The sequence below is a fragment of the Podarcis vaucheri genome (assembly GCF_965113315.1).
Source record: "Podarcis vaucheri genome assembly, chromosome: 6".
Classification (NCBI taxonomy): domain Eukaryota; kingdom Metazoa; phylum Chordata; class Lepidosauria; order Squamata; family Lacertidae; genus Podarcis; species Podarcis vaucheri.
Window position 1 is genome coordinate 66,874,481 of NC_138764.1, and position 27,575 is coordinate 66,902,055.

The window sequence follows — 27,575 nt, forward strand, 5'->3', positions numbered from 1 at the left end:
ATTCTGAGTAGACATACATAAGCTTGAATTGCAAGACTTACTATAAGAGTAATGGTTGCTTAAATATCCATATCCTAAAAATCTAGAGGGTTTTGGTGATATCAAACCATTTGTTATAAATATAGTACAGAGGTTGATTTCTTACAAGTGATTTCTTGAGCCTGGTCCAATAAGGGCCTATGTCTCTGATATAACCCCATTCCAATGGTTCCAAGAGGAGGAATATAATTTTCCTAGGGAATGAGATATTGTTGCCTTTGTGATAACTCCACAATAGATGTCCTCTTAGGAAGGGTCCTCTTCTAACCAGGCTCTTGTAGATGGATCACCTGTTCTATGTGTTTTCAAGTAGCCAAAATAATACTTGTTTGTTTGTTCATTTCAAATTTCTTGTCTGAGGCTCATGGGGTGGTTTATAATATAAAAACACAAAAATATGTAACATAATAGCAAATGAAAACAATAACACTTTCCCCGTGGAGTGGAAAGACTCCATTTTATTTATTTAAAATATTTAAATGTCACTTTTGTACCAAAAAGGCATTCAAAGTAGTTACAAAAAAGGAACACTAGAACAACAAACCTGATGTTCATTAGTTCGGTATCAATGTTTAAAAAGAACTAAACCCACCAATAAGCAGCAGATAAAAACAGTATCCCTTGTATAGTCTTTCTTACCTCATCTATGCCAGTCTAATCAGTTCAGGTGGTATTGCTTATAATAGGCTTTGGTTATTGGCATTCACAAGGAACTAGTTCTCTTTGTGGACTGACACCCCTCTAAGCTTCCTTACCAAGCCATATTATTAATGCTGGCCAGCAAATGGCTTTGTGACACTGACTATGATGAGCACACCATAAAAATAAGTGACAATGTAAACATAGCCTTGATTAAACTCCAGCCACTGGGGAAGCAAACAGCAGGTTTCCAAGTGCAATCTATTTTGCCTCTTCTGTCTGGAGAAGCTCAGCCAGGCTCTGTCTTCGTTGATACCTTAAACGTGTCTCAAGAGATCCTATGTTCAAGCTTCGGGTAATAATAGTCTTGTGACCAGGGCCAAAAACATCCCTCGGTCTGAATATGCATAATCCTCCAGCAGTAAATAGCACATTCTCAGTGAATGGAGCAGTGCCTGATACCCCGCCTCCCGGAAAAAGCAGCTACAATGAGAATGAGTTGTGGAATCATGTTGATTAGATGCGAGGGGCAGTACTGATACGCAACCCAGGGAAGGAATGATGCCCTAGGATGCTTCAGGCAGCAGTTTGAACCTGGCAGGAAAAACTTCACCAGCATGTAAGTTTAGAAAAGAACACCTTCCCACACCTGTGAACAGGTGAGCTTGACTAGTGGATAGCATGCAATCTCTCTACATAATTGAGACTACCAAAAACGAGTTCTTGAAGTTGTGATGCAGCCATATTGGCAGCTAGAGAAGTATTATATGGACTATCAGCTGAAGCATCATTTGGAGAGATATCATATGGATAGGGTGTGGTCAGGGAACAGGACAACATAATAGAGGTAAGAAGTGAGAAGCCCTTGGTAGAAAACTCTCTTGCGCTGGGGAGGAGGAGGAGGATGCCTGGCCATGACTTCAGACCTTCTGCTGAAGCTCTTCTCCAAGTGCCTTCCTCAGCTGAAGTGTGCTATGTTACAAAACAGAAGGCTTCTTTGGTGCTGGTACCCCAGTAATGCAACACCCTTTGTATATTTTTAGTTGCTGCCACAATATTGTAAATGTTATGGTCTTATTATTTTAGTTTTCTTTGTTACTGATCACCTTAGAAACTGTTGGATGAAGGGTGGCTTGCAAATATTTTAAGTGCATGCAGCCTGGTGAGTAATTGGGCTCACATTTCGAAGTCCTTTGCTATGCTGCTGCTGGAGAGAGGTGATGCTTGTAATCAGGGAAACCTCCATGAAAAGCATCACAGGAAGGAAAGGAGCATCACTTGTTTTAGTGTCCGTTCTTGGATGTGTTCATTCCTCTCAGCTGACCGTCTCAGTACTTGCCTGCTATGCACAGCTTGTACTGATCTCATGCTTGCCTATGCAACAATTGTGTGTAATACTGGCTTATATGTGGGTGATGCATTTCATGTTGGTGCATAAGACACAGTTCATTATAGCTTCGTTTCTCACTTCCAACTTCGTGCCAAAATGCTGAGCAAGCAGAAGCTCCCACCCATATGCCTTAGTAGGAAAATAATGTTTCTTCATTTAATTTACATTTCTCACATTACATTATCTTAGCAATTTGGCTGGTGAAAGTGGTTAGCTCACATTCTCAATTAGTGCTAAGGCTTCCACTAGATGCATCATTCCAGCGTCTGGCACAGCACTCAGGGATTTGTACAAGAAAACCGGCATCAACATTGGCCTCACTGAGACAGATTGAGTATGCCAGGATGGACGTTGCTAAAACCAGCTGCAATGTTCTTGTCTGTCTGAGCTCTCTGTGTGCCTGAGCAGGTCTTTAAAACTGTCTGTGCTCCAGTTTCCCATCTGTAAAATAGGATTAGCAACTCACCTCTTTTCCTTGAAGAAATGGTGTGAAGACTTATGGAAAAGAATGTAATGGACCAGATGCTGTAGTAAAGAGGAATAAAGAAATGGGGGGGAGGGATAAATACTTCAGATAGTTAATAGAGTATAGTGGGCTTAGAGTATAGGCTTTGAGCCTTTGTTTTCTACATGATCAGAAGAGTCGTGTGGTGCAGAGCTATTGCATTTGGATGAACATTTTATATCTCAATTGACATTGTAATGATGCAGTTCAAGATTTTACTATTAGGAGTCGCACCAGAAAGGCCAATGCATCTTTCTCAGCATCCACAGCTGATTCTCCTGTTTGTGTCTTCTAGGGACAGACAGGTGTTGGTTCACTGACATCATTGAGGGCTTGCAAGAAAAATTATATGATTGTGCATCAGATTCTAGATTTCTGGTGAAGACTGTCCATACTAACGTTGCTTCTTGTGATGTAAGACTGTGCTTGGAACAGAGCTAACAACGAGAGTTAGTGCAGTAGCTGTCTTGCCTCCCACTCATTCCTTTCTGGACCAGGTCCACTGGGAGTTTTGTTACAGCAGACACAGCCCTTGGCCCATGATGGCATTGAACTGATTAGTTCCTTTCTTTCTATCTTACAACTGGCTTCCCAAACTGGTTCTTCAGCATCCAGCAGATGGAGGCTTGCCTTGACAAGATGCAGCTTATCTACAACCAGTTCAAGAAGACCCGGAAATGCAGGGGTGAGTTGCTAACGTTGATAATCTCTCTTATGTAATCATCAGCTTGCACAGATTTCATAAATCAGAGGTCTGTTAGCCACTACCAGGGCAGGTACGTCTTTAAAGGGTCTGATTAGGCAGATTCCTTGAAATACTCAAATAGCCCCAAGCAGGCTTCTTAGCAGCAGTATCTTGAAACAAACAAAAATGCCAGGTGGGCACTGCTGTACTTGGGGATTTGAGCCATCCATTCAGCAGCACCTGTACCGATAAGATAACAATTCTGAAAGCTGTGGCTAATCTCAAGGCTGCTCACCCCAGTCTGAAAAGTATGGGGCTTGTGGCTGCTTTGCGTGCAGGTGCTCATATCTGCTAAGTGCCTGTGTAGACTGTGTCAGAACAAAAGTTTATTGTCTCAAGTGCTAACAAAGTTTCTTCTGTCACAACAAAAGGGAAACTTGTAAGCCTTGTTTTAGTGTGTGTGTGTGTGTGTGTGTGTGTGTGTGTGTGTGTGTGCTTCATCCCTGGGGTCCTCACAAACTGAGAAAAATGAAGGAACAGCTTCTAGATTGCAGGCAGAGGCAGAGGTAGTGATGTGCTGGAAGCACCTAGAACAGGTGTGGAGGGCCTTTTGTTTTGCTGCATCAAAGCAACATGTATAGCTACCCCTCTGGCAGTTTCTCCCCTACCCACCGCTCATTGGTTTTCACTGGAAATGTGACACCTCCCTGTTTCCTATTGGGCTATCTTGCAATACACCGTATTTTTTCCGTGTATAAGATGCCCCCATGTATAAGACACCCCCTATTTTGGGGGACTCCAAATTAAGAAAACACCCCTTAGCACTACACCAATTAAGACGTACCCCAATTTTGAAACTTTTTTTGTTTGTTAAAAAAACTAGTCTTATACACGGAAAAATACGGTACTTTATGTGAATAAAGTATTAATCTGTGAAACTGCAAAGTCCTGAAGTCCTTCCCTGGAAAATCTACTAATAAGTTGCATTTTCTTTCTAGGCCTGGGCTACAATGAACAGCAGATCCACAAGCTGGATAAGTAAGTGTAAGAGTTTGTGTATAACAGACCAGCTGAGTATCGAACACTTCTGGTTTGTATTCTGTTGGTCTGTGGTTGGCCATTAAACTTTCCTGAGCTGCTCGTGCTCAGATTGTCTGATTCAGGAATGAGTCACACTATATCAATCAATAAAGTTTCATTGAGGCACTTGAATAACAACCACCTCATAATAGCCTTGTGACTGTTGAGAACCAGCACCCTTCCTTGTAGTAGGAGGAATATCACATATAAGGGGAAGACTAGCTTCTCCTCTTCCATCAGCTGAGACAGGGAACTGGCTTTCCCTGCTTACAGGAACACAGCAGTATGCCTTATACTAAGTTAAAGTATTCATCCATCTAGCCTAGTGTTGCTCTAAAGTCTCAGACTGAGGTTTTTCACATCACTTATTACCTGATCCTTTTAACTGGAAATGAACTGAATTAGCGAGTTTCTTTGTGGCTAATGATCTTGTTGCATTAGTGTGGGTATGGGTGGGTGTTTGCTTGTGGGTTGTTGTTTTTCAAATGCTTAAATTATGAGAAAAATTGATGAAATAATGAACATTTTATTTTGTTTCATTTTCAGGGTGAATTTAGGACATTTAGCAAAAAAGGTTCTTTCAGTTTTCCAGGACAACTGTTTGCAGCAATACAAAGCTGCTCTTTTGGCACATGGAATTATAATGAGGTAACAGTGTTCCTAGCACATACTCTCACTGGCTGCCACTAAAGCAACAATGCTCATTTATTTTATTGCACCTATATCTTACCTTTCCTAGAAGGTGCTCAGGGTGGCATATGTGGTTCTCTCCCTCCTCATTTTATCTTTGCAACAACCCTAGGGAGCTAGGTTAGACTGTAAAATGGGGGCTGGCCCAAGGTGAGCTTCATGACTAAGGTGGGATTTGATTCCTTGTCTCCCAGGTCCTAGTCCAACACTCTTACTGCCACACCACAATTTTCCCGATTCCAGGCTCTCATTCCATATGGAAGCCTAATTTGCTATGTTACCATCATTGAATTGTACACACATACGGTCAATTCATGCATGATAAACACAGACCTCCTAGAAGAGACAAAATGGGCTTCATTTGGAAGGTGGAAAGAGAAGGGAAGTTCAAGAGAGGAGCTGAAAGCTGCATTCTACATCACCTCTGCAGATGTAAGTCCTGCCCCTTATTGACAGTTATGTCCTGTGCTGCTTCAAAACACATTTCTGCCAGGGAGGAGATTTTCCAACTGGGCTTGCTGCCAAGCCTCATAAGGAGGGCAACATCAGAAAGCTGGGCAAAGGCTTAAATTCATAGCCCCCTCTCCAGCATCTCTCTTGAGTACTCCCCCAACAATAAATTTATTTATTTATTATATTTCAAGTATTTATATACAGTGATACCCCGCAAGACGAATGCCTCGCAAGACGGAAAACCCGCAAGACGAAAGGGTTTTCTGTTTTGGAGGCGCTTCGCAAGACGAATTTCCCTATGGGCTTGCATCGCAAGACGAAAGCCCATAGGGAAATGCTGGCGGTCGGGAGCAAAGACTTTCGCCCACAGCCGGCCTTCAGAAGAGGACTTCTTCTGAAGGCCGGCGGGGGGCAAAAGTCTTTGCTCCCCCCGCCTGCCTTCCCCCCGCCTGCCCCGGGCGATCTTAAAATGCTAGCGGGCGGGAGCGAAGCATTCGCTGCCGACCCCCAGCATTTTAAAATCTCCAAGGGACAGCAGAGAAGTCTCTGTCCCGGGGAGGTTTTAAAATGCTGGGGGTCGGGAGCGAAGCGCTGCCGAACCCCAGCATTTTAAAATCTCCCCGTGTCCCGGGAAGGTTTTAAAATGCTGGGGGTCGGCAGCCCGACCCCCCGCATTTTAAAATCTTCCCGGGACACGGGGAGATTTTAAAATGCTGGGGGTCGGCAGCGCTTCGCTCCCGACCCCCAGCATTTTAAAACGCTGTTCCGAAGGGGGGGCGGGGACACCTGCCCCAGCCGCCCCACTTCGGAAAGCTGATCCGAAGTGGGGAGGGGGGCGGGGACACCTTCTGAAGGCGGGCAGGGGGCGAAAGTCTTTGTCCCCCCTGCCTGCCTTCCCAGGGGCTTTTAAATCGCCCCGGACAGCGGAGAAGTCCTCCGCTGTCCCGGGGCGATTTTAAAATGCCGCCCGCCAGCATTTTAAGATCGCCCCGGACAGCGGAGAAGTCCTCCGCTGTCCCAGGGTTTTTTAAAATGCTGGGGGTGGGAAGAAAAGCCCTTGTTCCCCCCCCCCCAGCCTTCAGAAGAGGTCCGGGGACAGACTGTCCCTGGACCTGGTCTGAAGGCGGTTTCCCTAGGAACGCATTAATTGATTTTCAATGCATTCCTATGGGAAACCGTGCATCGCAAGACGAAAAAACCGCAAGACGAAGAGACTTGCGGAACGGATTAATTTCGTCTTGCGAGGCACCACTGTACCACCTTTTAGAAAGGATCACAAGTGTTTTATAAAAACACACACACACACCAGAATTAAACATAGTACGTAAAGCAATGAAATTTAATAATATGTTCTAGAAAACATCAGAATTCAAAAGTAGGATTGTACTCATTCAAGACACATCCCCTCACTCAATACCCACACAAATTTCACATCTGCTAACACATCTCAGTCAACCTCATCTATTTGTGAGGTTCTCTGTTTGAATAGAGAGTGTTTATGGGATCTGCAAAATGCATCTTGTCCTAATTTGCTATACCATGCCAGCAAACATTTCCAGACAAAATGAAGACCTTTGAATCAAAGTGATGGCATGGAGACAAAACGGAGGTGAAATTGTTCTCATTGGTAATAATACGGTTGCATCCAGTGAAGTTGTCTTGTTGCCACAATGACTTCCACTTTTGCAACAGGATTTCCTCGCTCTCTCCTTTCCCTGTGCAATAAAGGGCTGGGGGAAATCCCCAAAACAGATTGGAGGTTATGGAGGTGTGCTGGGAAAGGAGAAAAAAAAGCTCATCGCGCAGGAGGAAATCCTTATGCTAGTGGGATGACTTTGTTGGATGCAGCCCATTCCCTTTCTATGAAAGGGACATTGCTTCTTTTCAAGCTCTGTATCTAGCTTTGTGATTGGTTGTCAGAATGAGTTGTGTTCATTTTTCTCATTAGCGTCTAGTGCCTTTCTGAAATCTTGGAATTAACTAGGCATAAGAGTTTATTTTCCCCCTCATGATATAGTGCACAGCAGGTTAGTTGACATTATAAACAAAGACATGCTGTCGAGCTGACGTTAGTACTCATTTCACTGGACTACACACTGCAAATCTTCCCAAGCCTTTGAGTTGGAATATTGATGAACTTCTTTGTTTTCAGTATCAAGCAAGCTTCTCATACTGGAATGAAGCCATTATTAAGACAAAGAGCAGCACTTAGAAAGAATGATTTTATGTTAAAGGGTGTTTGGGGAATAATGCAAAGAGCAAATTGCCCAGTGGTGATGGAGAGTCATGCATTGACTTATTACATTGGAGAAAAGTGCAGTCACTTAAGGAAGTAACTGCAACCCCAACTGGGGGGTTTTAATTGCAAAATGCTTTTGAAACACAGCAGCTTTTTCAATCGGGTTTCAAAGGGCCTGAAGGTTTCTGATGATACTAATCATAATCAGGGTTGCTTGAGGACTTCACTGGGACTGACTTCTGAAGTGTACTCATCTGATGATCCACATCTACCAGAATAAGTTGTGGGTTGGACTTGTAGTCCTTCTGTACCTGGACTCCATCAAATTCTACAAGGTGGTCTAAGGGCTGGCTATTTGTTTTTAACAGGTAGTAGCTGCTTGCAGTGACTCCAGAGTATATTACTGCTTCTGCACAGTGAAAATGAGACCAAAATGCCCCTGGAACTGTGGAAGTAACTTACTTCCAGAGCTCCAGGGAGATTTTTTTGGACACGTTTTCATGGTACAAGGCAGCAGTGCACTTTTCAGCTGCTCCAGATAACTAGAACATAATTTTTCTTAAGAAAATGAAATGCAAAGCACATTGTGAAACACATTGTAAGTTCCCCTTTTTTAAAGGAATTAAATGTGTGTGGATATTTGTTGTGAAAATGAATCTATCTTCAGTCATGATTAGTCTTTCCTTGCTGTGACAAAAGCTGTCACACAGGTTGTCAAAACTGAGGAGTTCAGAATCAAATTAAGCAGCAATGACATTGGAAGGAGATTCAAGAATCAGTTCCACCTCTGAATCATGCTGAAGTAAAATATAATTGCATTATGATGATGAGTAGATACAACCACTAGATAGCTTTGTTGCATCCTAGTAGATACCACGTGTGAAAGATTTGCACCCTGCTGCAGATTTAAGGTGGTGTTTTTTTTAAAAGAAGCTTGATAAGTATGAATATGATCTGCTTTAAGGCTTCCATCCTACATCCAATTACTTCAGATTGAGTTAAATGATTTACTCTTGTGTAGACACATATAGGTTGATTTCAAAGGGAAGGAGTAAAGCATGTACATACCTTTTCTGTTGAAATCAGTGGAACCTAGCTCATGCTCTGCTTTTAACTTTAAATCTATCCACTTCATTGAGTTAATAACCAAATTACAGTTTACAGTTTTCACAGTAATAACACATCTCCCTGATATCTTTATAGGTTTTGGTTTCTAGTATTTTAACAGTTTATACCCATGGTATATCTTTGGCAGATATATGACCTTGCAGAAAAGTATAAATATTGTTAACTAATATGTGCACATCATATTGCAACATTTCATTTACTGTTCCTTGATATCCAGCAGTGCTGTGATCTTCAGGGGTTGTTATTTTTGTGTATATGTGTTTCTTTGTTTCTAATTGCCTTTTTTGCTCTTGGTTTAACAAGTTCCCTATTAGCTCCTTTCTCAATCCCACCAAGGCACAGAGCAGAATGAAATAGAATTAATTCTATGTTTCCTTCATTTTGTGTATTTTACTATTTTTATTATGTTTTAATTTTTAATGCATTCTACTTTGAGGGGCTTCTGCCCAAAAGTGGTTTGTAACTTTCTAAAATAAAACCCACTTGCCCATTTATTTCACCTTTGTTGCGATGAAAAATGACCAATCAGTTGTGGCTGCTTTTATGTCCCCACTGTGGAAGGATGTGTAGATCCAGAATTGGCCTCCACAGTCACTCACTGTTAAGACCCTGTTCATGAAAGACAATCTTACTCGGCTAGGAGTGATTGTCAAAGAAGAAGCTTTGATGAGATGCCTGGCAGGGTGGGGAGTCCTAAGTAGCTTCTCAGAGGGAAAAACTCTATCATTTTTTTGGAACATCATTAATGCTGTATGGCTTTGCTATTCAAATCCATGGGGAACTTTGTGGACCTGATGAATCTTTGTGGCTGAGCACTTCTTTCCATTTTAGAGAAACCTAAGCTCAAAGTGCCTCCTTAGAAGAAAAGAAATTAGCAACTATTTGACTACACTTGTTGTCTTATCCCTTCAGGAAGGTGTTTGACCTGAAGAAGAGTTTGAAGAAGCTGAACAGATCTTTAACCTCCTGTAGTGCAGAGATGTCTGGGTGCCAGGATTGCCTTGATAAAGTACAGTGGCGGTTTTTTGCTTCTGCTGTTCAATCCATTTCAAAAACCAACAGCAACTTGAAATTAAATTTAACTATGTCCAGTTTATTATAGCTCTAATCCATGGGTTGTCCCCTGTGTGTGTGCGTGCGCTCAATCTGCTCTGGGGATTCCCAGAGCCTCTGGTTCAGATTTGGGAGCAATGCAGGGGGAGGAAGAGAGGGAAAGTTCTGTTGCATGAGCAGAAGTAATTCTGTGGTGGCTTGGTTAGATTCAACCCCTTATTTGTACCTCAGTTGCTTTGTGTCCCAGCTATCCAAATCCACAGTGTGACCCCCATGTGTCACTCTGTCAGGGCCAGATTTAGGTTTGATGAGGCCCTAAGCTACTGAAGGTAATGAGACCCTTTATATGTCCAGCTGTCCTTTGTCAGCAACAAATTGTCACTGTTTTTTGTTCTGAATATATGCTATATGTCCATGCAGAATGTAGGCACCCTTTAAATAGAAATGAGCAAACTAGTGATATTTTAGGGAGCAGGGGAGCAGGCTTTAGCAGGGGACCATTACTTACACCAAAAGAGCCTACACAACGTAAAACACTGTTGCTGTATGTAGGTTTTATTTTATTTGCTTTTTATCTTATATTTTGGAAATGTACATCCAGTTTTGTTTCCTTTAAATTTTGGGGGGGCCCCAAGAGAATGGGGCCCTAAGCTATAGTTCATTTAGCTTATACATAAATCCGGCACTGCACTCTGTCATAAAAGTTGGCTTTATTTTCACATTAGATTAGCTCCATTCTCTGAGGGGTGGAGTTGAAGGGTAATAAAGTTGAAGGGCAGAAAAGCAAAACAAAATTGTCCAAGGATGGGCAGTACTTAGGATATAAGGACTGCTCTTGCTTGTTTGAATGCTTAGTCTGCTCCTCCACAGACCACTCCCCAAGACCCTGCCATTTCCTTTTGTCTTTTTCTTGATACCACCTTGTGCTGGAGGAATTTTTCAGCATCTATTGGACTTCACCAGAGTTATTTCAGGCTGGCAGGAGTCCAGGACCAAAAGATTAATTTAGACAGGCGACTAACCAGCTGTTTATGTTGTGAAGGTCTCACATTGGGCAAGAGTTCCACCCAGTGATGTAATGAAATAATGGTTCACTGGAGAGTTGCCCCATCAAAAGCAATGGAGCCATAATTGCAGTTACTGCATACATAACATGGTTGCCTAAATCCAGCCTAATGGAGACAGTAATAGTAATAGGACTGACACTTTTTAAACACCACGTGTTGCAAATAGGATCCACTTTTAACTGGTATATGCAAAGGAACTTTGTACATTTGTTTTTGTCCTGTTTTGCATTTTGCTTCCCCTGAAGACAGTAGGACCTTTCATATATATTAATTGATTCTGGCATTTTGAAAGGCAATTCGCTTTTCATAATTTCATGTACCAAGTGTAGATGAGAGCTTGGTATGCCTGTAGTGATCTGTGGTGTTTTTCATTTTCTTGACAGGCTTTGGATGAGTTGCCTCAGAGAATCCTCCAAGGCAAAACAACACATTCTGCACCTACACAAGTTTACATGAACCAGAAGCACCAAGACATGGTGTTTGGGTATGTGCACACAAATGTAACTGTCAAGCGATATGGAGTCTGGATGTTTTCTGGGTGTGCTTCTTTTTTGCACCATTGTAATAATTTATGATGAAAAGCAACTAGTGTGTGGCACATATTTAAAATATATCCCTCACCTCTCAGGCCAGTCTCTGTGTCATGTGAGTTGATATATTATCACATTCAAAACATGCTATGCCACCTTCCACCAGTAATTCCAGTGTGGTTTACAACACTAGAATATGACTCCAGTAAGAGCAACATGGTGAAATTCATCACAATCCAGAGACCAGCCAGATACCACCCAGGCATAGTATTAACAATCTGCAAATGCCTGGGTGAAGAAAATGTATTGTACAATGTTCTGGTGAGCATCTGCTTGGTCATGCATAATTAATAATTTTAAAAATGCATAATTAAATAAAAAAAGTTGAACTGTACTTTTTGTTGTGTGTATGTTTTGAACAGGATGCAAGAGCTTCAGGACCAGATGAAAATAGTAGCTCACAATCTCCAGCTCAACAATAGCATCATCCAACGGTAAGAGGTTCTGAAATCTCTTTAGCAGCATATAAAGCTATGCCTAAGAGAAAGTACTAAGCGTGATAAGAAAGCATTGCTCTCCCAAGACTGAAAAATATATGCATTCAAAAGGCGAGTTCTCTAATCCAAATCACCTTTTTATTTTCTTTCTCTAGGTTAAATGGTGTTGCACCAGGGCTGTAGGGATGAGAGTAAGCTGCAGAGCCTGAAATTATAATGTGGGTAAATCCACATCGTTGAAGACTTATTAGGGAGAAAACTTCATTGTTGAGTCTTAAAGATGCCTATGCATTCTACCTCCCTGCTGTAGCACTTTGATGTGGATTTAAGAGAGTGGTCTGTCTAACCAGCATACCTCAATAGAGAACCAAATGTGTTTGATGTGTTTGTTACGTTTTGAGAGAGAGAAATATTTTTTCTCCTACCCAAATTTTATTGTTTGCTTACTCTTTTCAATCTTCAGTAATGGAACTGGAGGTTCTTTTCCTTGGTTCAGTGAGATCTGGCATTTTGAAGCTTGTCATGCACTTTTAACAGGCACTAGAGCCTCACTGAACCAAACCTGGCTAGCCAGTTGCCTTGAAATGTTCGTTGTTAAATACTAGAAATACTTAACTCGGAAGCAAAGAAACTATACCTCACCATACTGTTCCTTGGTTGACCTTTGTTCATTGATGAGCCCTTTCTGGTAGTCTAATGTAAAAAGGTCCTAGGTTTGAGGAACCAAAGCTGTGTCCCCCAGGCTTCAAGCAGTGACTCAGAAACTACAAAAAAGAGTCTGGAGAGTGGGCATTATCAACCTACAGTAGTGCTGTCTGCAAACAAGCCGTGTGTAGATGCCAGTACAGAGACCAAGTAGGATGTGGCATGTGGGAAGCTGGAATCCCCCAAGGAACTAATAAACTCTGCACTGAAGCCCTCACAGTTTCCTGCCTTTTTTGACAACTATGGCAATGAACCCATCTGGATGGTGGTAAGAGTTGAGACGTTAGACAGGGTTGCTTTAAGAGCTCCACTCACCAATGGAGACACACGGGCTCTGTTTGACTTGATGGAACATGATGGAGAAAGTTGTCCACTTTCGGAGAGCTGTCCTTGGTGCTACAGAGCTTGCTTGGTTTGGCCATGTCTCTCTTTCTCTCTCTTTGGCTTTTTGATTGTCTGTTGGAACCTGGCCTTGTGTAGGAAGACTTACCAGGGAAAGGTCTTGTGTAGAAAGTCTTGCTCCTTGCCTGTAACTGCCAGTCTGGTGAGACCCACACCCCATCCCATTGGTTTCCACTTGTCAGGGCTGCTTAGTCTGAGAAAACAGAACTAATTTATCTTCTTTTGATCTGTTGGTTAGAGTGGTTCAAGGGGCATAATACAGACTTGGTTGCTCACGGTGCACATACCATTTTTAATAACAAAAAAAAAAACTTACTTTGATGAGAAAATATTTGTAGAAGGTTTAGGATGTAGGTTGTATTTTTGTTTTAAGCATATTGATAGTTTTTTCTTGGGATCTGTGAGATATAAGGAGCTGTTGCATTGTTTAAGCGATGTGGTCACGTTTTTAAACATTTTAGGCATACACATAAAAAGTAATGTATGGTGTGTTCCTGTGTGTCCCAGTGCAATTGTATTCCATCTCCTGAGATGAACAACAGAGATGTTTACTGAAAGTGCAACAGGATATCAGTGGAAAAGAATCTATTTTAAAACACTCAAGGACTTTTTGCCTTGCATAATGATCATAGTGTTGAGATAAGAGTACTGGTTGCGTGTATGCTTCCAACCCTGGGTCAAGGCTCTTATCTTTAAAATTCAGGAGGAAACCAGGGTCACTTATGCAAATCTTCTTTATGCCAAGTTAGAATGGAGATGGGAGCACTCTGGAATTCTCTCAGTATTGAGTGACAAGGTATTCTTCTTTGTACAAGTGCTGCAAGAACATTTTAATTATTTCAGCTTGCTTTAGGCTGATTTCTGTTTGGTTTTATTTGTTTTTAATCAAAGTGGCACTGAGTGCTTTAGAAGACTGGACCAGACTTTTCTTTTCATTACCATTTGTTCCAGCCCTGTCTCCTAGTCTGCCTCAATATGCTTTGCTGGATTCAGATGGTTCTAGATGTTGCCCACTAAATAGAAAATGGCCGGGATATATTTCAGGCTCCCTTTTGGAAACAAGCCAAAATTGATTAGGATAAATGGATGAGAGAGGCAGGTGTCTTGTTGCTGCATGTATGTTTAATTATAAATGTTTTGCTTTCACCCCAAAGCAGAGCAGGCAAGCAACACACTTCCAGGTTTCTGGTTTGATTTATCTTAAGCTTCCAGGCCTGGTGTGTGTATTAACTTTTTCATCCCAAAAGGCTGTGAGCCAAGTAAAGAGTTTTCTGCTTTCCTTTGATTAAAACAGCAACAACGAAACAGCTGAGCAGATAAGTTAATGTCAGCACAGAGAAGCTAAGGCTGAAGTAGAATTGTTTGGTTGTGATCCAGGAGATTCCCCCTTAGAGATGAACAACAAGGGCTGGTGCCCTTGCATATTAGGGCATCTTCCTCCCTTTCACCCCCAGCAGCAGCTGCTCCTCAACCTGCCTCAGAAGCTGCTTTTGATGTACAGTCACATCTAGTTCAGCATTTTCTACCCTGACTGGCACTGGATGCCCCGGTTTTCAGGCAGTCCCACCAGGAGATGCAGGGGACTGAACCTCGAACTTTGCTCATGCAAAGCACATGCTCTGCTACTGAGCTGTGGCCCTTCCCCTCAGTTTCTGGCTCTGTTAAACCACACATACTGAACCACATGGGAGCTGCTGCTCTATTACGCTCCCCTGCAGAGATGCAGTATATAGGTCACCTGCATATTCCTGCACTGCAGGTCGTCGGACTAGATCAGTGTTTCCCAACCTTTTTTGGGCAAAGGCACACTTGTTTCATGAAAAAAATCTCGAGGCACACCACCATTAGAAAATGTTTAAAAAATTAACTCTGTGCCTATATTGACTATATATAAAGTAACTCTCTCGATTGAAATATAATAAATAATAAAAAATAAGTCGATTGAAATAAAAACAATAATAAAAAACAAGTTGATTGAAATAAAAAAAACAATAATAAAATAAGTTGATTGAAATATAACTTAAAAACAAGATTAAAATACAACATTTAAACATCAAAATGCGGTTGAGTTGCAGAATTCTGCAAGCAGAATAAATTCCACAGCCCCGATGCATTGGCACCTCATGCCGTTTGAGTTGCAGAATTTATTCAGCACGCAGAAAATGGCCTTTTGGGGGGTGAATGTGGATGAAGCAGGAAGAGAACTTAAAAAAAAAAGGCATGCATGAAATCTAGCCCCAAACACACACACGCACACTTTCCCCAAAGTGGTTGATGACGCAGGATATTTCCACATGCTTCTAAAATGCACATTAAATAAAATGAGAGAGAGGAGTGCACGCACTCACCTGCCAGCCTCGGAGCTGTGGAATGCAGCGACATGAAGCAGTCTGTGTCCTTCCAGGCGCCAACTCAGACCTGCCGTGCTGTTTCGTTCCCCCGGCGTCGCTGCCTTCATCCAGCCGGATGCCTCTCCTGCCCAAGGGACGTGTCAGCAGCCACCCGGCGTGGGGTAGAGGCAGGACGGCCCCACTTCCTGCTGCCCACAAGGCTTTGGGGTGAGAAACACGGAGGGGCAGGAGAGTGGAGGTTGCCTTAATTGGAAAAAGCAGGGAGGTAGGCTGCTGGATGCCTGCTGAAGGGAATCCCGAAGGCGCGAAAACTTCACGCACGCGCAGGCCCAGTAGCGAGCGGTGATGGAATGTGGGAGCTCGCTCGCTCGCCGCCCCGCATGTGCTCGCCGAGCATGCGCAGGCCCAGTAGCGAGCGGCGATGGGGCTAGCCGGAGAAGAGAGGGCGAGCCCCCTCCGCTCCGGCCCTAAATAGGGCAAGCCACGCCCCCTCCAGCCAGCCGATTGGCTGGCCAGGAGGCGTGGCCGGATGGGATTCCCCTGCTCTCGCGGGGGCTGAGATGGGATTCCCCGCTCATGTGGGGGCGGATGGGATTCCCCGCTCACGTGGGGAAGGGCGTGATGCCCGCAACCCCACCTCCTGGGGCAGGCCCGGAAGTGCAGGCCCAGTAGCGAGCGGCGATGGGATGTGGGAGCTCGCTCGCTCGCCGCCCCGCGTGTGCTCGCCGCCGCCGCCCCGCCTCTCACCGCCCGACTCGCCTGCCTCCCTCCCACGGAACACAAGGCAACGTTCCACGGCACACTAGTGTGCCGCGGAACACCTGTTGGGAAACACTGGACTAGATGACCCCCAGAGTCCCTGCCTACTCTACAGTTCTATGAAATACTGCAGCCACATGGGCAGAGCCAAACACCCGGTCCCCTCCCATCCAGTGAAAGGGGACTCAGATATGGTATACGGCACCATACCATTAGGGGAGTGAGGGCAGCAGGAAGGCTTGTGCTATGCGGCCCTGTGAATCACGTTAGCAGTTTTGCTCTTGCAAATTAAAGATGGAAACTGGTGGGTTTCGTAGACCAGTTGAAATGAATGAACCCGAGTTAGTCATGCCCCTTGACTTCAGCGGCTCTGCTCGGTATAGGACTAGCATTGGCCACAACACAATATATCTGTGTAAGTTGAATATTTGAAGTTGACCTTTCAAAGAAAGGGGGGAAACCCCAATGCAGTCTAATGGATGGGTAAGCCATTCAAGAATGATAATGAAGAAGACAGATTTTATTTATGCTGCAGCAAAGTGGTATGCAGGAGTGGTGAACCTTTTGGGAAAGGCATATTCCTAAGTGCCAAGCTTCTTGTTGCAGGACTAATTGCAGGTTTCCTGATTATTCCTCCCTTAAAATAAAAAAAAAAAAACAGAATAAGCTGCCTGAAGATTGGTGGGTTGGGTGTGGGAAGATGGCTGGCAGGGTGAAGTGTTATTCCTCCCCCCCCAAAAAAAAAATCCCCCTCTGCTTCCATTCAGTGCTTCCTGAAGCAGCTTTTCCTTTTTTTAAAAGGACAGTGGAGTACCTTGGCATGCATTTGAGAATGACATCTTTTGGCCTGATACTCTCTGTTTTCTCAGAGGTGTGCTGTGGGGGTAAGTGAAACTGAGATGATGGGAGCCAAGCCCGAGTATTTAGTAGCTGATGGGTATTGCTGAAAACAGCATTTTAGCTCAGCGGTGAGGCATGTTGGCTGCAAGGATTTGTCGTGCTCTGCACCTTTTTACCATTTTTTTAACCTTGGGCTTTACAAGCCCCCGGGTAATCCTCAGAGGCTGCCTGCTGACTCAGCTGTGTGCCAGCAGCCGCAATGTGTCAAGCAGTGATATAGGAAGCCCAGGGGTCTCTGGGGAGCAAAGCATTAAGATGATATCAGGAAGCTATTTGCCATTGGAGAAGCAGATGCAGTATCCCTGCCTTGCACCCTATCCAGCCTGCTTAGTAAGTGATTTATGGGCCCAAACCCCAATGGACGGGAGCCGACATAATGCAAGGTCTCCACGCTGCAGATGGAGCAAACCATTTCAATGATAAATGCAGCGTGCAGAAAAATTGAACGGCTGCGCCGAACATGACAACACCTCCTCCCCTTTCTGAAAGCAAATATTTTAGAATTGGGGAAGTGGATGGTTTAGAAAGGAAAGGCATTCCCTTGGCTGCCCTTTCTCCCACCCCTTAGAGATAAATCACTGCCCGTGGGCTGTTAATTTCCCCTCTGTGCTAATAATGCTACCTCTGCCGAGTGACAATGAATCTTCAGAGCAGGCACCTGCTACCAGGCGGTAACCCTGGTGACCGGCCTAGTCGACAGACTTGGAACTATGAAGCCAACACAGAGATGGTTAAAATGAAGGGATGGTCACTTCAAAGTATGGGAACAACAGCATATTATTTGAATATTTGTAGCTGGAGAAGCTGGGGGCGGTAGCGCTGTTTCCCTGCAATGTGGTCTCGTCCTGTTGGGAAGGGTATGTGAATGAAGCCACCATGTGAAGTGGGGTTAAATGTGTGGATCTTCCTTACCCAACTGGCATCCCAGGGGAACCAATCTTCTGGAAAGATCTACCCATATAGCTGGCCCCCACCCACATGGCTGTGCCATTCAGTATCTCTTGCACACACGCCAGCACCATTGAGTTCATTCCCGTCTGGAAGTGGCTCCATGGTTGCTTCCAGACAACCTGCTTGTTGAATATTCAGTCTGATTTGTTTGTGGAGAATGGTATACAATGTTACATCAAGCAATTGTTATCCCACATTTTCCTGTCACCTTCTTTACTGCCCAAACTGTGTGTGTTTGTTTGGAAGTAGGTTTGCTATGCAAGAGCATCAGACCCATTCAAATTACATAACCTGAATCCCACCTGCAAAATAGTGACAGATTGAAGATACCCCATGATCGAAGACCTCAGATTAAAGCACCTTGTGACATGAGTTAGGTTTAAAAAGGAAGAAGAAGAAGAAAGTCTTGACCACTGTTCTCCCCCACTGCCCCCATTGTTTTAATAACACAATAATGTAGCCTATCCCAAGACTTTTAAATAGCACACCTCATAATACATATTCTTGGCATGAAATGCTGACTCTACCACATCTCTGAGCAACCAAAACTTCTCACTCTGAGGCAACCTGACAGGGCCCCTCTATCAACATGATCTAAAGAGACTTCACGTTCCCTCCCTGAATTCAGACTCAGAAGCAATGACTGAGTCTGTCTTTCACTTTCTGATGCTGCAGCTGGACTCACATTAAATAGAAATCCTTAGCGTTGTGCTGAACTTTGTTGATTTGCTTGGTTACTTGCTCACTCTGGTTCATTACCCCTACCCAGCAAGGGGCAAACTGCATTTGGAAGAAAGAATCTGCTTACAGATTTCCCAGCCACAAGAAATCCCCAGCAATCAGCCTCTGGGATTTCATGTGTGGTGTCTCTCACCTCAGCCCAGTCATTCCCATCACCACTTGAAAACGAGGGATCAAGGCTGACAGGACTGATCTCTGAAAGGGCGGTTTTTCACTGAGCAGAGTTGCCCTTCATTTTCTTACTATTGCTTTGGCTAGCTCTAATAAATGAATTGTTGTTGAAGGCAATGTGAGAGGGTGGTAGCCTAAGAAGCTGAAGCTTGCACTCCTGACAAAGCAGCTGTTGACCACAAGCCAGTATCTGCAATAGAAGCCCACTTCTATGTCATGTTTATCCTATGATTCTAGGTTGGGGTGTTTGTTTGTTTTTTTTGGTTTTTTTTTAACTTAAATGTTATGCTGGTGCCTGTGGGCACTCTTGTCGCAATGGAACTGCCCTATTAAAGTAGCTTCATTTGTTCTTGTACTATTGCTCCATGGAAATTAAATGGAGATGGCCAAGCTACACTGCTTTGTCGATTCCATCCTAAGTGGAATAATATGTTTACATCAGCAAATACTTTGATGTGGAATCTCTCTTGGCCTCCCTGGAAGAGCTTTCTAAAGCACTACACCACTGTCAAAGCTAAACTGCCTTAAAGTAGCAATTGCACATTAAACATTCCTTTAATGTGCAGAAAATAGAACTCTTTTTGTCGGGTACATTTGGCTTGTTCTTAATGATTACTCTTTCAAAAGAAGTACCGTATTTTCCCTTCTGACTCAGATAAACGTTGGAATGTCTGTACAAGAAACTTATAAACTCCTGTGCATTATTGTTGTTGTTGTTGTTTTATAACTGATTATTTCACAAGCTTCTTTATAATTTTTCAATATCTGATTACTGTGTTGTGTGGCTCTGCTGAGTTTGCTGGAGTACATTAACCAGAGTTTCCAACCAGTCTTTCTTGGCATGTACACAAATATGCTGACACATGGAAATGCAACCATTTCCCACTGAACAAAACATACTTTCTGCACAGAATAAAACCAAATGACTGATCCAGAAATAAGTATGAGCAGGGCTTAGGTCTTTAGCAATTATATGTTGAAAAGATAGATACATGAGGGAGGTTAGATAAGTTCCTAGATGAAAGAAGGGAGGCAACACAGAGCATGTGTTTTATGATGTGCAAGAGAAAGGAGACATGCTAAAGACCCATAGATACCTGTGTTGTGTTGATACCTGAAAATTTATTAGATAAAAAAAATGTTACGCAGGCATCTCGAAAAATTTCAGAGTGGAAATGGAACTAAAAGTAGCTGATGAGTGTTTGCTAAGGAACAGGTCTTATTTTTTCTTCTATAATAAGGTGCCCAGTTTAGTGGAGAAGGAGAAAACAAGTAATTGACAATATTCTTTTCATAAGCTTGAGACTGGTGGACCTCTGAAGTATTGCATCCCTTTTTGCACACATTTTAGCAAAAGACAATATCCATGTGAGAACAGCAAAAGCGAAAAGACTGTAGCGGGTACTGCAGTATTTGGCATAAGGCAAAACAGCCTCATTATGACGACGACAACAACAGGACTCATTGTGTACAAGTGAAAGGGAACTATTAATCAGCCCTGAGATGAACCATTTTTCAGCTAGCCAGGTAATGCTCAGTGGAAATCTGGATTTCCACACTTTATGCAACGTTTCTTGAAAGAATTAGGATGGGAAGATTTATTTTTCAATCCAGCCAAGACTGCTTTTAATAATAGTTATCCAATGCAAATGTATTAATATTTTTATTCTGCAGTCGAAACCCTCTTTGTGTCAGGCTGGAGGCAAGGAAGGGTTTGAACAGAGGTGTCCCTCCACCCAGCCTTGGTGACATCTGCTTACAGAGTAATGCCAATGACACTCCACCAGTGTGGGTGGAAATGCTGCCAGCAGGATCCCTGCCTGTGGCAGTTCATGGAAATCCTGAAATAGAAGAGGAGTTTGGATTTGATATCCCGCTTTATCACTACCCGAAGGAGTCTCAAAGCGGCTAACATTCTCCTTTCCCTTTCTCCCCCACAACAAACACTCTGTGAGGTGAGTGGGGCTGAGAGACTTCACAGAAGTGTGACTGGCCCAAGGTCACCCAGCAGCTGCATGTGGAGGAGCGGAGACGCGAACCTGGTTCACCAGATTACGAGTCTACCACTCTTAACCACCACACCACACTGGGGTGTTCTGGGGATTGGGGGGGGGCTTAGCATCCCTGGATCCTAAGCCAGCCCTGTTGACATCATCTGATGACATAGAACCCATCACTACGCCAGCTCAGAGCTGGTGCAGCAGTTTGTCTGGCTGACCACCCTGGCTGGGATGAAAAGCAGGGCTATATATACAGCAGTGTCCCTGCTGCTTCATTAAGCCCTGCCACTCCCCAGCTTGGATGGCCACCTAAATTTCCTGACATCCCATTAATGTTTTTATTTTGATGGCTGTTTCTTGTGGTTAAAAGTTTTTTAATTTTAATATTTTGGCCTTACTAGGAATTGTTACATATTTTAACATCGTCGTGGGAATGGCTGCCTTGACTTTGTTCAGCTTTTGAAACAAAATGAACACATTGTAATGCTCACTACATTTGTTACTAATTACAGAGCCGGGGTGTGTGTGTGTGTGTGTGTGTGTGTGTGTGTGTGTGTGTAGCATGGTGGTTGTCCCATTGGACAAGGACTACTAGGGAGACGCAACTTCAGATCTCCACTCAGTTGTGAAGCCAACTTGGGCCGGCCACTATCTCTCAGCCTAACTTCACCTCACAGGTAGGATTAATCCTGAATGAGGATTTAAAAAAGAGGAGGAGGAAGAGGAAGAGGAACCATGCATGCAGCCTTGAACTTGGAAGGAAGAGAGGGTATAATGAAATAAATGAACACTACACCTCTGTCCACAACCATGTTATGGAAAACCCCTAAATTGGTGGGTGATGGGACCTCAGACTTAGGAGCTGAATACAGGTCTCTCCCCAGACAGCACCCCATGTCTGTGCCCACCTCAAATACTTTTGCCCTTGGAGTATGATAATGCCTCTTGCTTGAGGAGTGCTGTGTCTCTAGAAAGTTCTGGCTTTTGCATGGCTGGAATGTAGCCTATTGTGGTACAGGAACAGCCACTACTCCACCCACTTTTGTCTCAGCACCACCCAACATTGTCATGTGACCCGTGAAAGGTTTACCATAAGGTCTTCAGACTGAAAGAGGTTCACCACCCCAGACCTAGAGCTTTATTATTTCAACAAAATCTATTAAATTGTGATTTCCTTCCTCTTTGAAAGCACCACCATGGTTTTTTTTTACATAACGGCTGTGTTTTAGTATGTTTTTCTTTCTGTGCTAGTATCAGCGAGTTTCTTTAGTGTGCCTTGCTATCTGCAAAGATCCCTGGACTTAAAAGTTCAAGGCTTTAAACTCTGTATGAACAAGGCTCAAGAGAGAGCCAGTGTGATTGTATTGCACAAGACAGTTCCTCATAGTGCAGCATCTCTTAGAAAAGCCTGATCTCTGGAAAAGTTCCCAATTTAGACTTCTCAAATCCACATCCACCAGTGTATGACTCTATGCTTTCAAGTACTGGAAAGGAACTTCTAGAGAGGGAACTTCCTCTGGGTTGAACAGTGAGTTAAGTGAATTAGCGGGGAGCGGACAGTTGGGGAAATTCCTTAACTCTCATTTGAAATAGTAAAAGAAATTGAAAATAAAACTACTTTTCCTACCCATTTTCCCAGTTAAACCCAAATTTCACAGTGAAAATAATCAGCTGGCACTTAGGCCTGTAACAGGCAGAACATCACAAGACACTCAAAACTGCAAGAATTGGATTTTGGATACAATTGGGCGATTTCCCCCCACCCTTGGCTGAGAGTTCAGGTCAGTTTAGCAGCCACCTAGAGCTCTGACCCCTTGGGAATGTTGTGATATTCATGAGGAGGATTACATTTAGATGTTCGCTTCAGTTAGGACTTGGAAATCCGAAACTTTCTCCGGGCTCAGGTCTCACAATTATAGTGACGACAGTGGAATCTGCAACAAAATGTTGCAGTGTGGAGGCGTGCCCCTGCTCAGAATTCCAGCTACTCCATTCCATTCCTCCTGTCATCTGGTTTTATCTCGCCACCTCCAATTCCATGGCCATTGCACATACTTAGTCCTCATTGGGTATTTTTAGAGTTTTCCTTCCTTAGGAAGATTTTTTTTGTCTCCCACCCCCCACCCCAGCCCACCCCGATGCCTGCTGATACCTCCTCTTCTGGGTGAGTGGTGCTATTTTGGCTACATAAGTAACTGCACTCTTAACCTGAACAGCAGAAATACAGGGAAACGTATTTGATATTGCAATCAGAGTATCACCCTTCAACTCTACCACCCCCCACCCCCCGAGACATTCCAGGAGTAAATGCTGTTCTGCACTTCTGACCCAGGATGCAGTATGCAACAGGGGTAAGCAAACTTTTTTCAGCAGAGGGCTGGTCCACTGTCCCTCAGACTATATTTTGAGGGGGGGGGGGAGAACAAATTCCTATGCCCTACAAATAACCCAGAGATGCATTTTAAATAAAAGCACACATTCTGCAGTGGTACCTCAGGTTACATACGCTTCAGGTTACAGACGCTTCAGGTTACAGACTCCGCTAACCCAGAAATAGTACCTCGGGTTAACGTTGCTTCAGGATGAGAACAGAAATCATGCTCTGGCGGCAGCGGGAGGCCCCATTAGCTAAAGTGGTGCTTCAGGTTAAGAACAGTTTCAGGTTAAGTAGGGACCTCTGGAACGAATTAAGTACTTAACCCGAGTAAAAACACGTTGATTCCTGGACAGTCTGCGGGCCAGATTTAGAAGGATTGGATTGATCTTTATTACGGCCATTGGCCCGTTACACGACAGTTTCCCATACCAACATATTATACTTAAACCTCCAAATTTAAAATCGCCAAAACTTACAAAAGACAAACAGTAATCGGAGCAAAACAAAAACAAAAACCACCATCATACAAACAGAAACCACCATCATACATTACAATAATTTTGTAACCTATACATCCCAGATTTAGAAGGTGATTGGGCCGGATCCGGCCCCTGGGCCTTAGTTTGCCTATCCCTGGTATATAACATCTTCCTGAAGGAAGAGTAGTCCTTCTGAATTTATCCTGCTTTGGGGAGGAAATAATGGCTGGATATGAATGACAGAAGCTCATCTCTCTTAAAGTTAGGCTACAAATCCTATTGTAAAACACTGAAACACGAGTTAGAGCCTAGTGGCTACTGGTACTGTATACTGATAAATGCAAATTACTATATCTTGGATACAATATATTCAATAAGTTCTATCACATTAGCCAGTTACAGACATCCTTTTCATAGAATGATGCCCAATGTTAGCCATATTCAGAGTAGCTCCATTGGCATCAGTGGATTTAAGTAACTTACATTCATTTATTATTAAGTAATGCAGGTTCAATTATCTACTCTTGAGTAAGACTAACATTGGCTAACCCATAATCTTTTCTGACCTTCATTTAGGAACAGTGAGTTTATGGCTAGGGATAAAATATGACTCTTCCTTGATCCAAAGTCAACAAATTGCTACTCTCCCAATGGTGGCCCACAAGCATATTGTCAGATTCTAACTTAAACATCTGTACATGGGTGCTAACAGGCCACACTCTGTTTTCCAGAGCAGTCATATAAATCAGATTTTCTTCCTCGGCTGTCAGAGCTAATAATCTGCTCTCAGCTGTGGTCTTCCCCCTATAGAATTGAGATCTAAAGGGCAAATTGCTAATTAAAGACAGATTGTATTGAATTTGTGACTCAGTGTGAAATGGCAAACATTCTTTCAAATGTGCCTGATGGATTAACTATTTTAAAGATATTCATGGCTTGCAGGGGGAAATATCCATCTGATTTGTCTTATGCTCCTCCTCTTAGACGAACATTTACTGTGTTAAGACTCCAAAATTTGTCCTTGTCTTGGGTCATTCATTCCCTTGAGCCCAGTTACCTGTAATATAGGGGGAATGGAGAATTCATCTCGCTATTCCGTACTTTACCCAGTTTATGTGAAAGGCAGGTCTAAGAGGTTAGATCCCATTCTGAGCTGACCTTTCCAATTCTTCTCAATGATAATATCCATCGTGCTGGGCTAGAAGTGTTCTGAAATGATAATGAGTGGCAAAAAAATCAGACATAAGCTGGCTGTAAGTGTAAATGAAGCATCTAGTTAGACAATAAAATCAATGTACCCATCTGTCCTATGTGTGTTTAGTCAAAACTGAAAGACCAATTTTGTTATTTAATTAATTTATGGGGTTGTCATTGTGGCAACCGTGAGAGCAGTGGTGTCTTTGAGGACATCCCCATGTGCCTTCCAAGCCTTTCAGTTCCCCTGCCCCACTCATTGCCCCCTTCCTCATGAAGTGGCAAATGTGGTTCTTCCCCCCCCCTCACTTGAAAAGTGTACAGAACATTGAATGAAGAGGCTGGAAGTGTGATGCTGTCTCCTACTTTCTCTTCCAGCTTGTGAAGGTTCAGCAGTCAACAGAAAGTGAAGCAAATGAGGAGGTAAGGAAGGAAAAGGCAGCTACTGGGGAAACACAGAAATGGGGCTGGGCTGGGGAGGAGTGTCGTAGGAGTTGGGGAACAGGGAAAATGTAGTGCCCGAGAGAGAAAGAGAGAGAATCCATGTGCATGCATGCACACCCATGTCTGATCCAGCAAAACAGAGCCTCTAGAAATTGCCTATTTTCCCCATGGGTCCAATCACCAGCAAATCACATCTGTCTATCTCCAGCTACTAAACTATAAAAATCATGGATCTGGTGCTTTCCAGTGCTGCCGTTGCACAAAAACATGGATCTGAGGCATGGACTCTTATGGATTGTCACCATTTCCCCCAAGACTTCCCTGAAAAACCACCATCAGATCATAGGCCACCTCTGTGCTTACTTATATGTTCTGTGATGCGTCATTATGATTCCTTTGTCATCATATGTAAAAGTCATGAAGATCCATGAGGACCTGTGTCTTTTTGGCGCTGCCCAGCGCCAGATCTGTGATTTCCCCCCACCCCACCTGCAGTCTACTAATGTAAACCTTAATTTAATAATGGTTTCGAGGGATCCCTGTGTAAAATCATGAATTTGTATTTTACAGAATATCATCAGACTGTTCCCCAGATCCCATGGAAAAGCAAATAATCTCTCTGTGCATGTTTCTCTCTGCCTGTCTGGGAGGAGGGGTCCCAGGGGGAGAGATGAAGGAAGCAGCCAGAGGAGAGCACCCTCTCAAAATTCCAAATTAGGTCCAACCCCAATCTATTTTGCGTCTCTTTAAACTTGCTTAAATGGTCTCAGTTGTATTGCTCTGCTATTCCTATGAAGTTTGCTTTTATTTCTGCTTATGCTCCCCTCTTTTTTGTATTTGATACATCTCTATGTCCTGCAGCTAATACATTGAAACTGTGCTCATCGTTTAGTTCTCACAGTAGTTGAAAACATGAACACAATGTAAAGTGCAACCTCTGGGACCCAAATATATATGTTTTAAACCTTTTCTTTAAAACAGTCGTATTTACTGCAGGACCCAACAATGGTAATTTGAGTATGTGCTGTTTGTTCAGAGAGTGCCTTACTTGAGGAAACGCCTTCAACATGGTTCTAATCTAATGGTTCTTCCTTTCCCTCTGGCAAACTCTACAGAAGCACAATGCATGACTAGAGAAGGAAGAGACGCCAATAAAGCAGAATATATATTCCTCATTTTGACACTTATTTCATTTAATTGCTAGCCTTCAGAATTAAATGAATACTTGCACTGTACTATGTCGTATCTGTGACCATAGGATCTCCCTGCACTGGGCTTGAATTGTTCCCCAAGATGCTCTCAACAAGTAAACATAAGAACGTAAGAAGAGCCTGCTGGGTCAGGCCAATGGCCCATCGAGTCCAGCATCCTGTTCTCACGGGGGCCAGCCAGATGCCAGCAGGAAACCCACAAGCTACAGGGAACCAGGCAGAGGGCCTTTTCGGTGGTGGCGCCCGCCCTGTGGAATGCCCTCCCATTGGATGTCAAGGTGATGGACAACTACCTGACATTCAGAAGACATCTTAAGGCGGCCCTATTCAGGGAAGCTTTTAATGTATGATATTTTAGTGTTTTTTCGTTTCTGTGGAAGCCGCCCAGAGTGGCTGGGGAAACCCAGCCAGACGGGCGGGATACAAATAATAAATTATTATTATTATTATTATTATTATTATTATTATTATTATTATGACACCCCCAAGCACAAGAGCACTCTTCCCTCCTGCGGTTTCCAGAAATGGATATTCAGGAGCATTAAGGAGCAGAGCATAGCCATCATGGCTAGTAGTCATCGATAGCCTGGTCTTCCGTGAATTTGTCTAACTCTCTTTTAAAGCCATCCAAGTTGGTGGCCATGACTGCCTCCTTTGGGAACAAGTTTCATAGCTGAACTGTGCTGTCTGAAAAAGTGCTTTCTTTTATCTGTCCTGAATCTTCCAACATTCAATTTCTTTGGATATCCACAAGTTCTAGAGTTATGAGAGAGTGCCTTCTCGGTAGTGGCGCCAGCCCTGTGGAACGCCCTCCCATCAGATGTCAAGGAAATAAACAACTTTCTGACTTTTAGAAGACATCTGAAGGCAGCCCTGTTCAGGGAAGTTTTTAATG

The 27,575-nt window shown here is 43.4% G+C and overlaps 1 protein-coding gene and 1 long non-coding RNA gene across 3 annotated transcripts in view; both read left to right on the forward strand.

Moving 5' to 3' along the window:
- Positions 1 to 12,914, forward strand: part of IKBKE (inhibitor of nuclear factor kappa B kinase subunit epsilon) — a 36,717-nt gene extending 23,803 nt beyond the window's left edge. For both annotated transcript variants that reach the window (XM_082228297.1, XM_082228298.1), the window contains exons 15-21: positions 3,182 to 3,258; positions 4,257 to 4,296; positions 4,885 to 4,986; positions 9,761 to 9,857; positions 11,352 to 11,452; positions 11,921 to 11,992; positions 12,151 to 12,914. In XM_082228297.1, the coding sequence (XP_082084423.1) occupies positions 3,182 to 3,258; positions 4,257 to 4,296; positions 4,885 to 4,986; positions 9,761 to 9,857; positions 11,352 to 11,452; positions 11,921 to 11,992; positions 12,151 to 12,178 (517 nt within the window). In that variant the 3' untranslated portion in view covers positions 12,179 to 12,914. The remainder of the gene's footprint in view (positions 1 to 3,181; positions 3,259 to 4,256; positions 4,297 to 4,884; positions 4,987 to 9,760; positions 9,858 to 11,351; positions 11,453 to 11,920; positions 11,993 to 12,150) is intronic.
- Positions 12,915 to 21,096: 8,182 nt separating this feature from the next.
- On the forward strand, positions 21,097 to 26,882 carry LOC309535384. The gene is made up of 3 exons (XR_014221240.1): positions 21,097 to 22,756; positions 25,404 to 25,448; positions 26,728 to 26,882. It is a non-coding gene; the product is annotated as an uncharacterized lncRNA (long non-coding RNA).
- Positions 26,883 to 27,575: the final 693 nt, after the last annotated feature.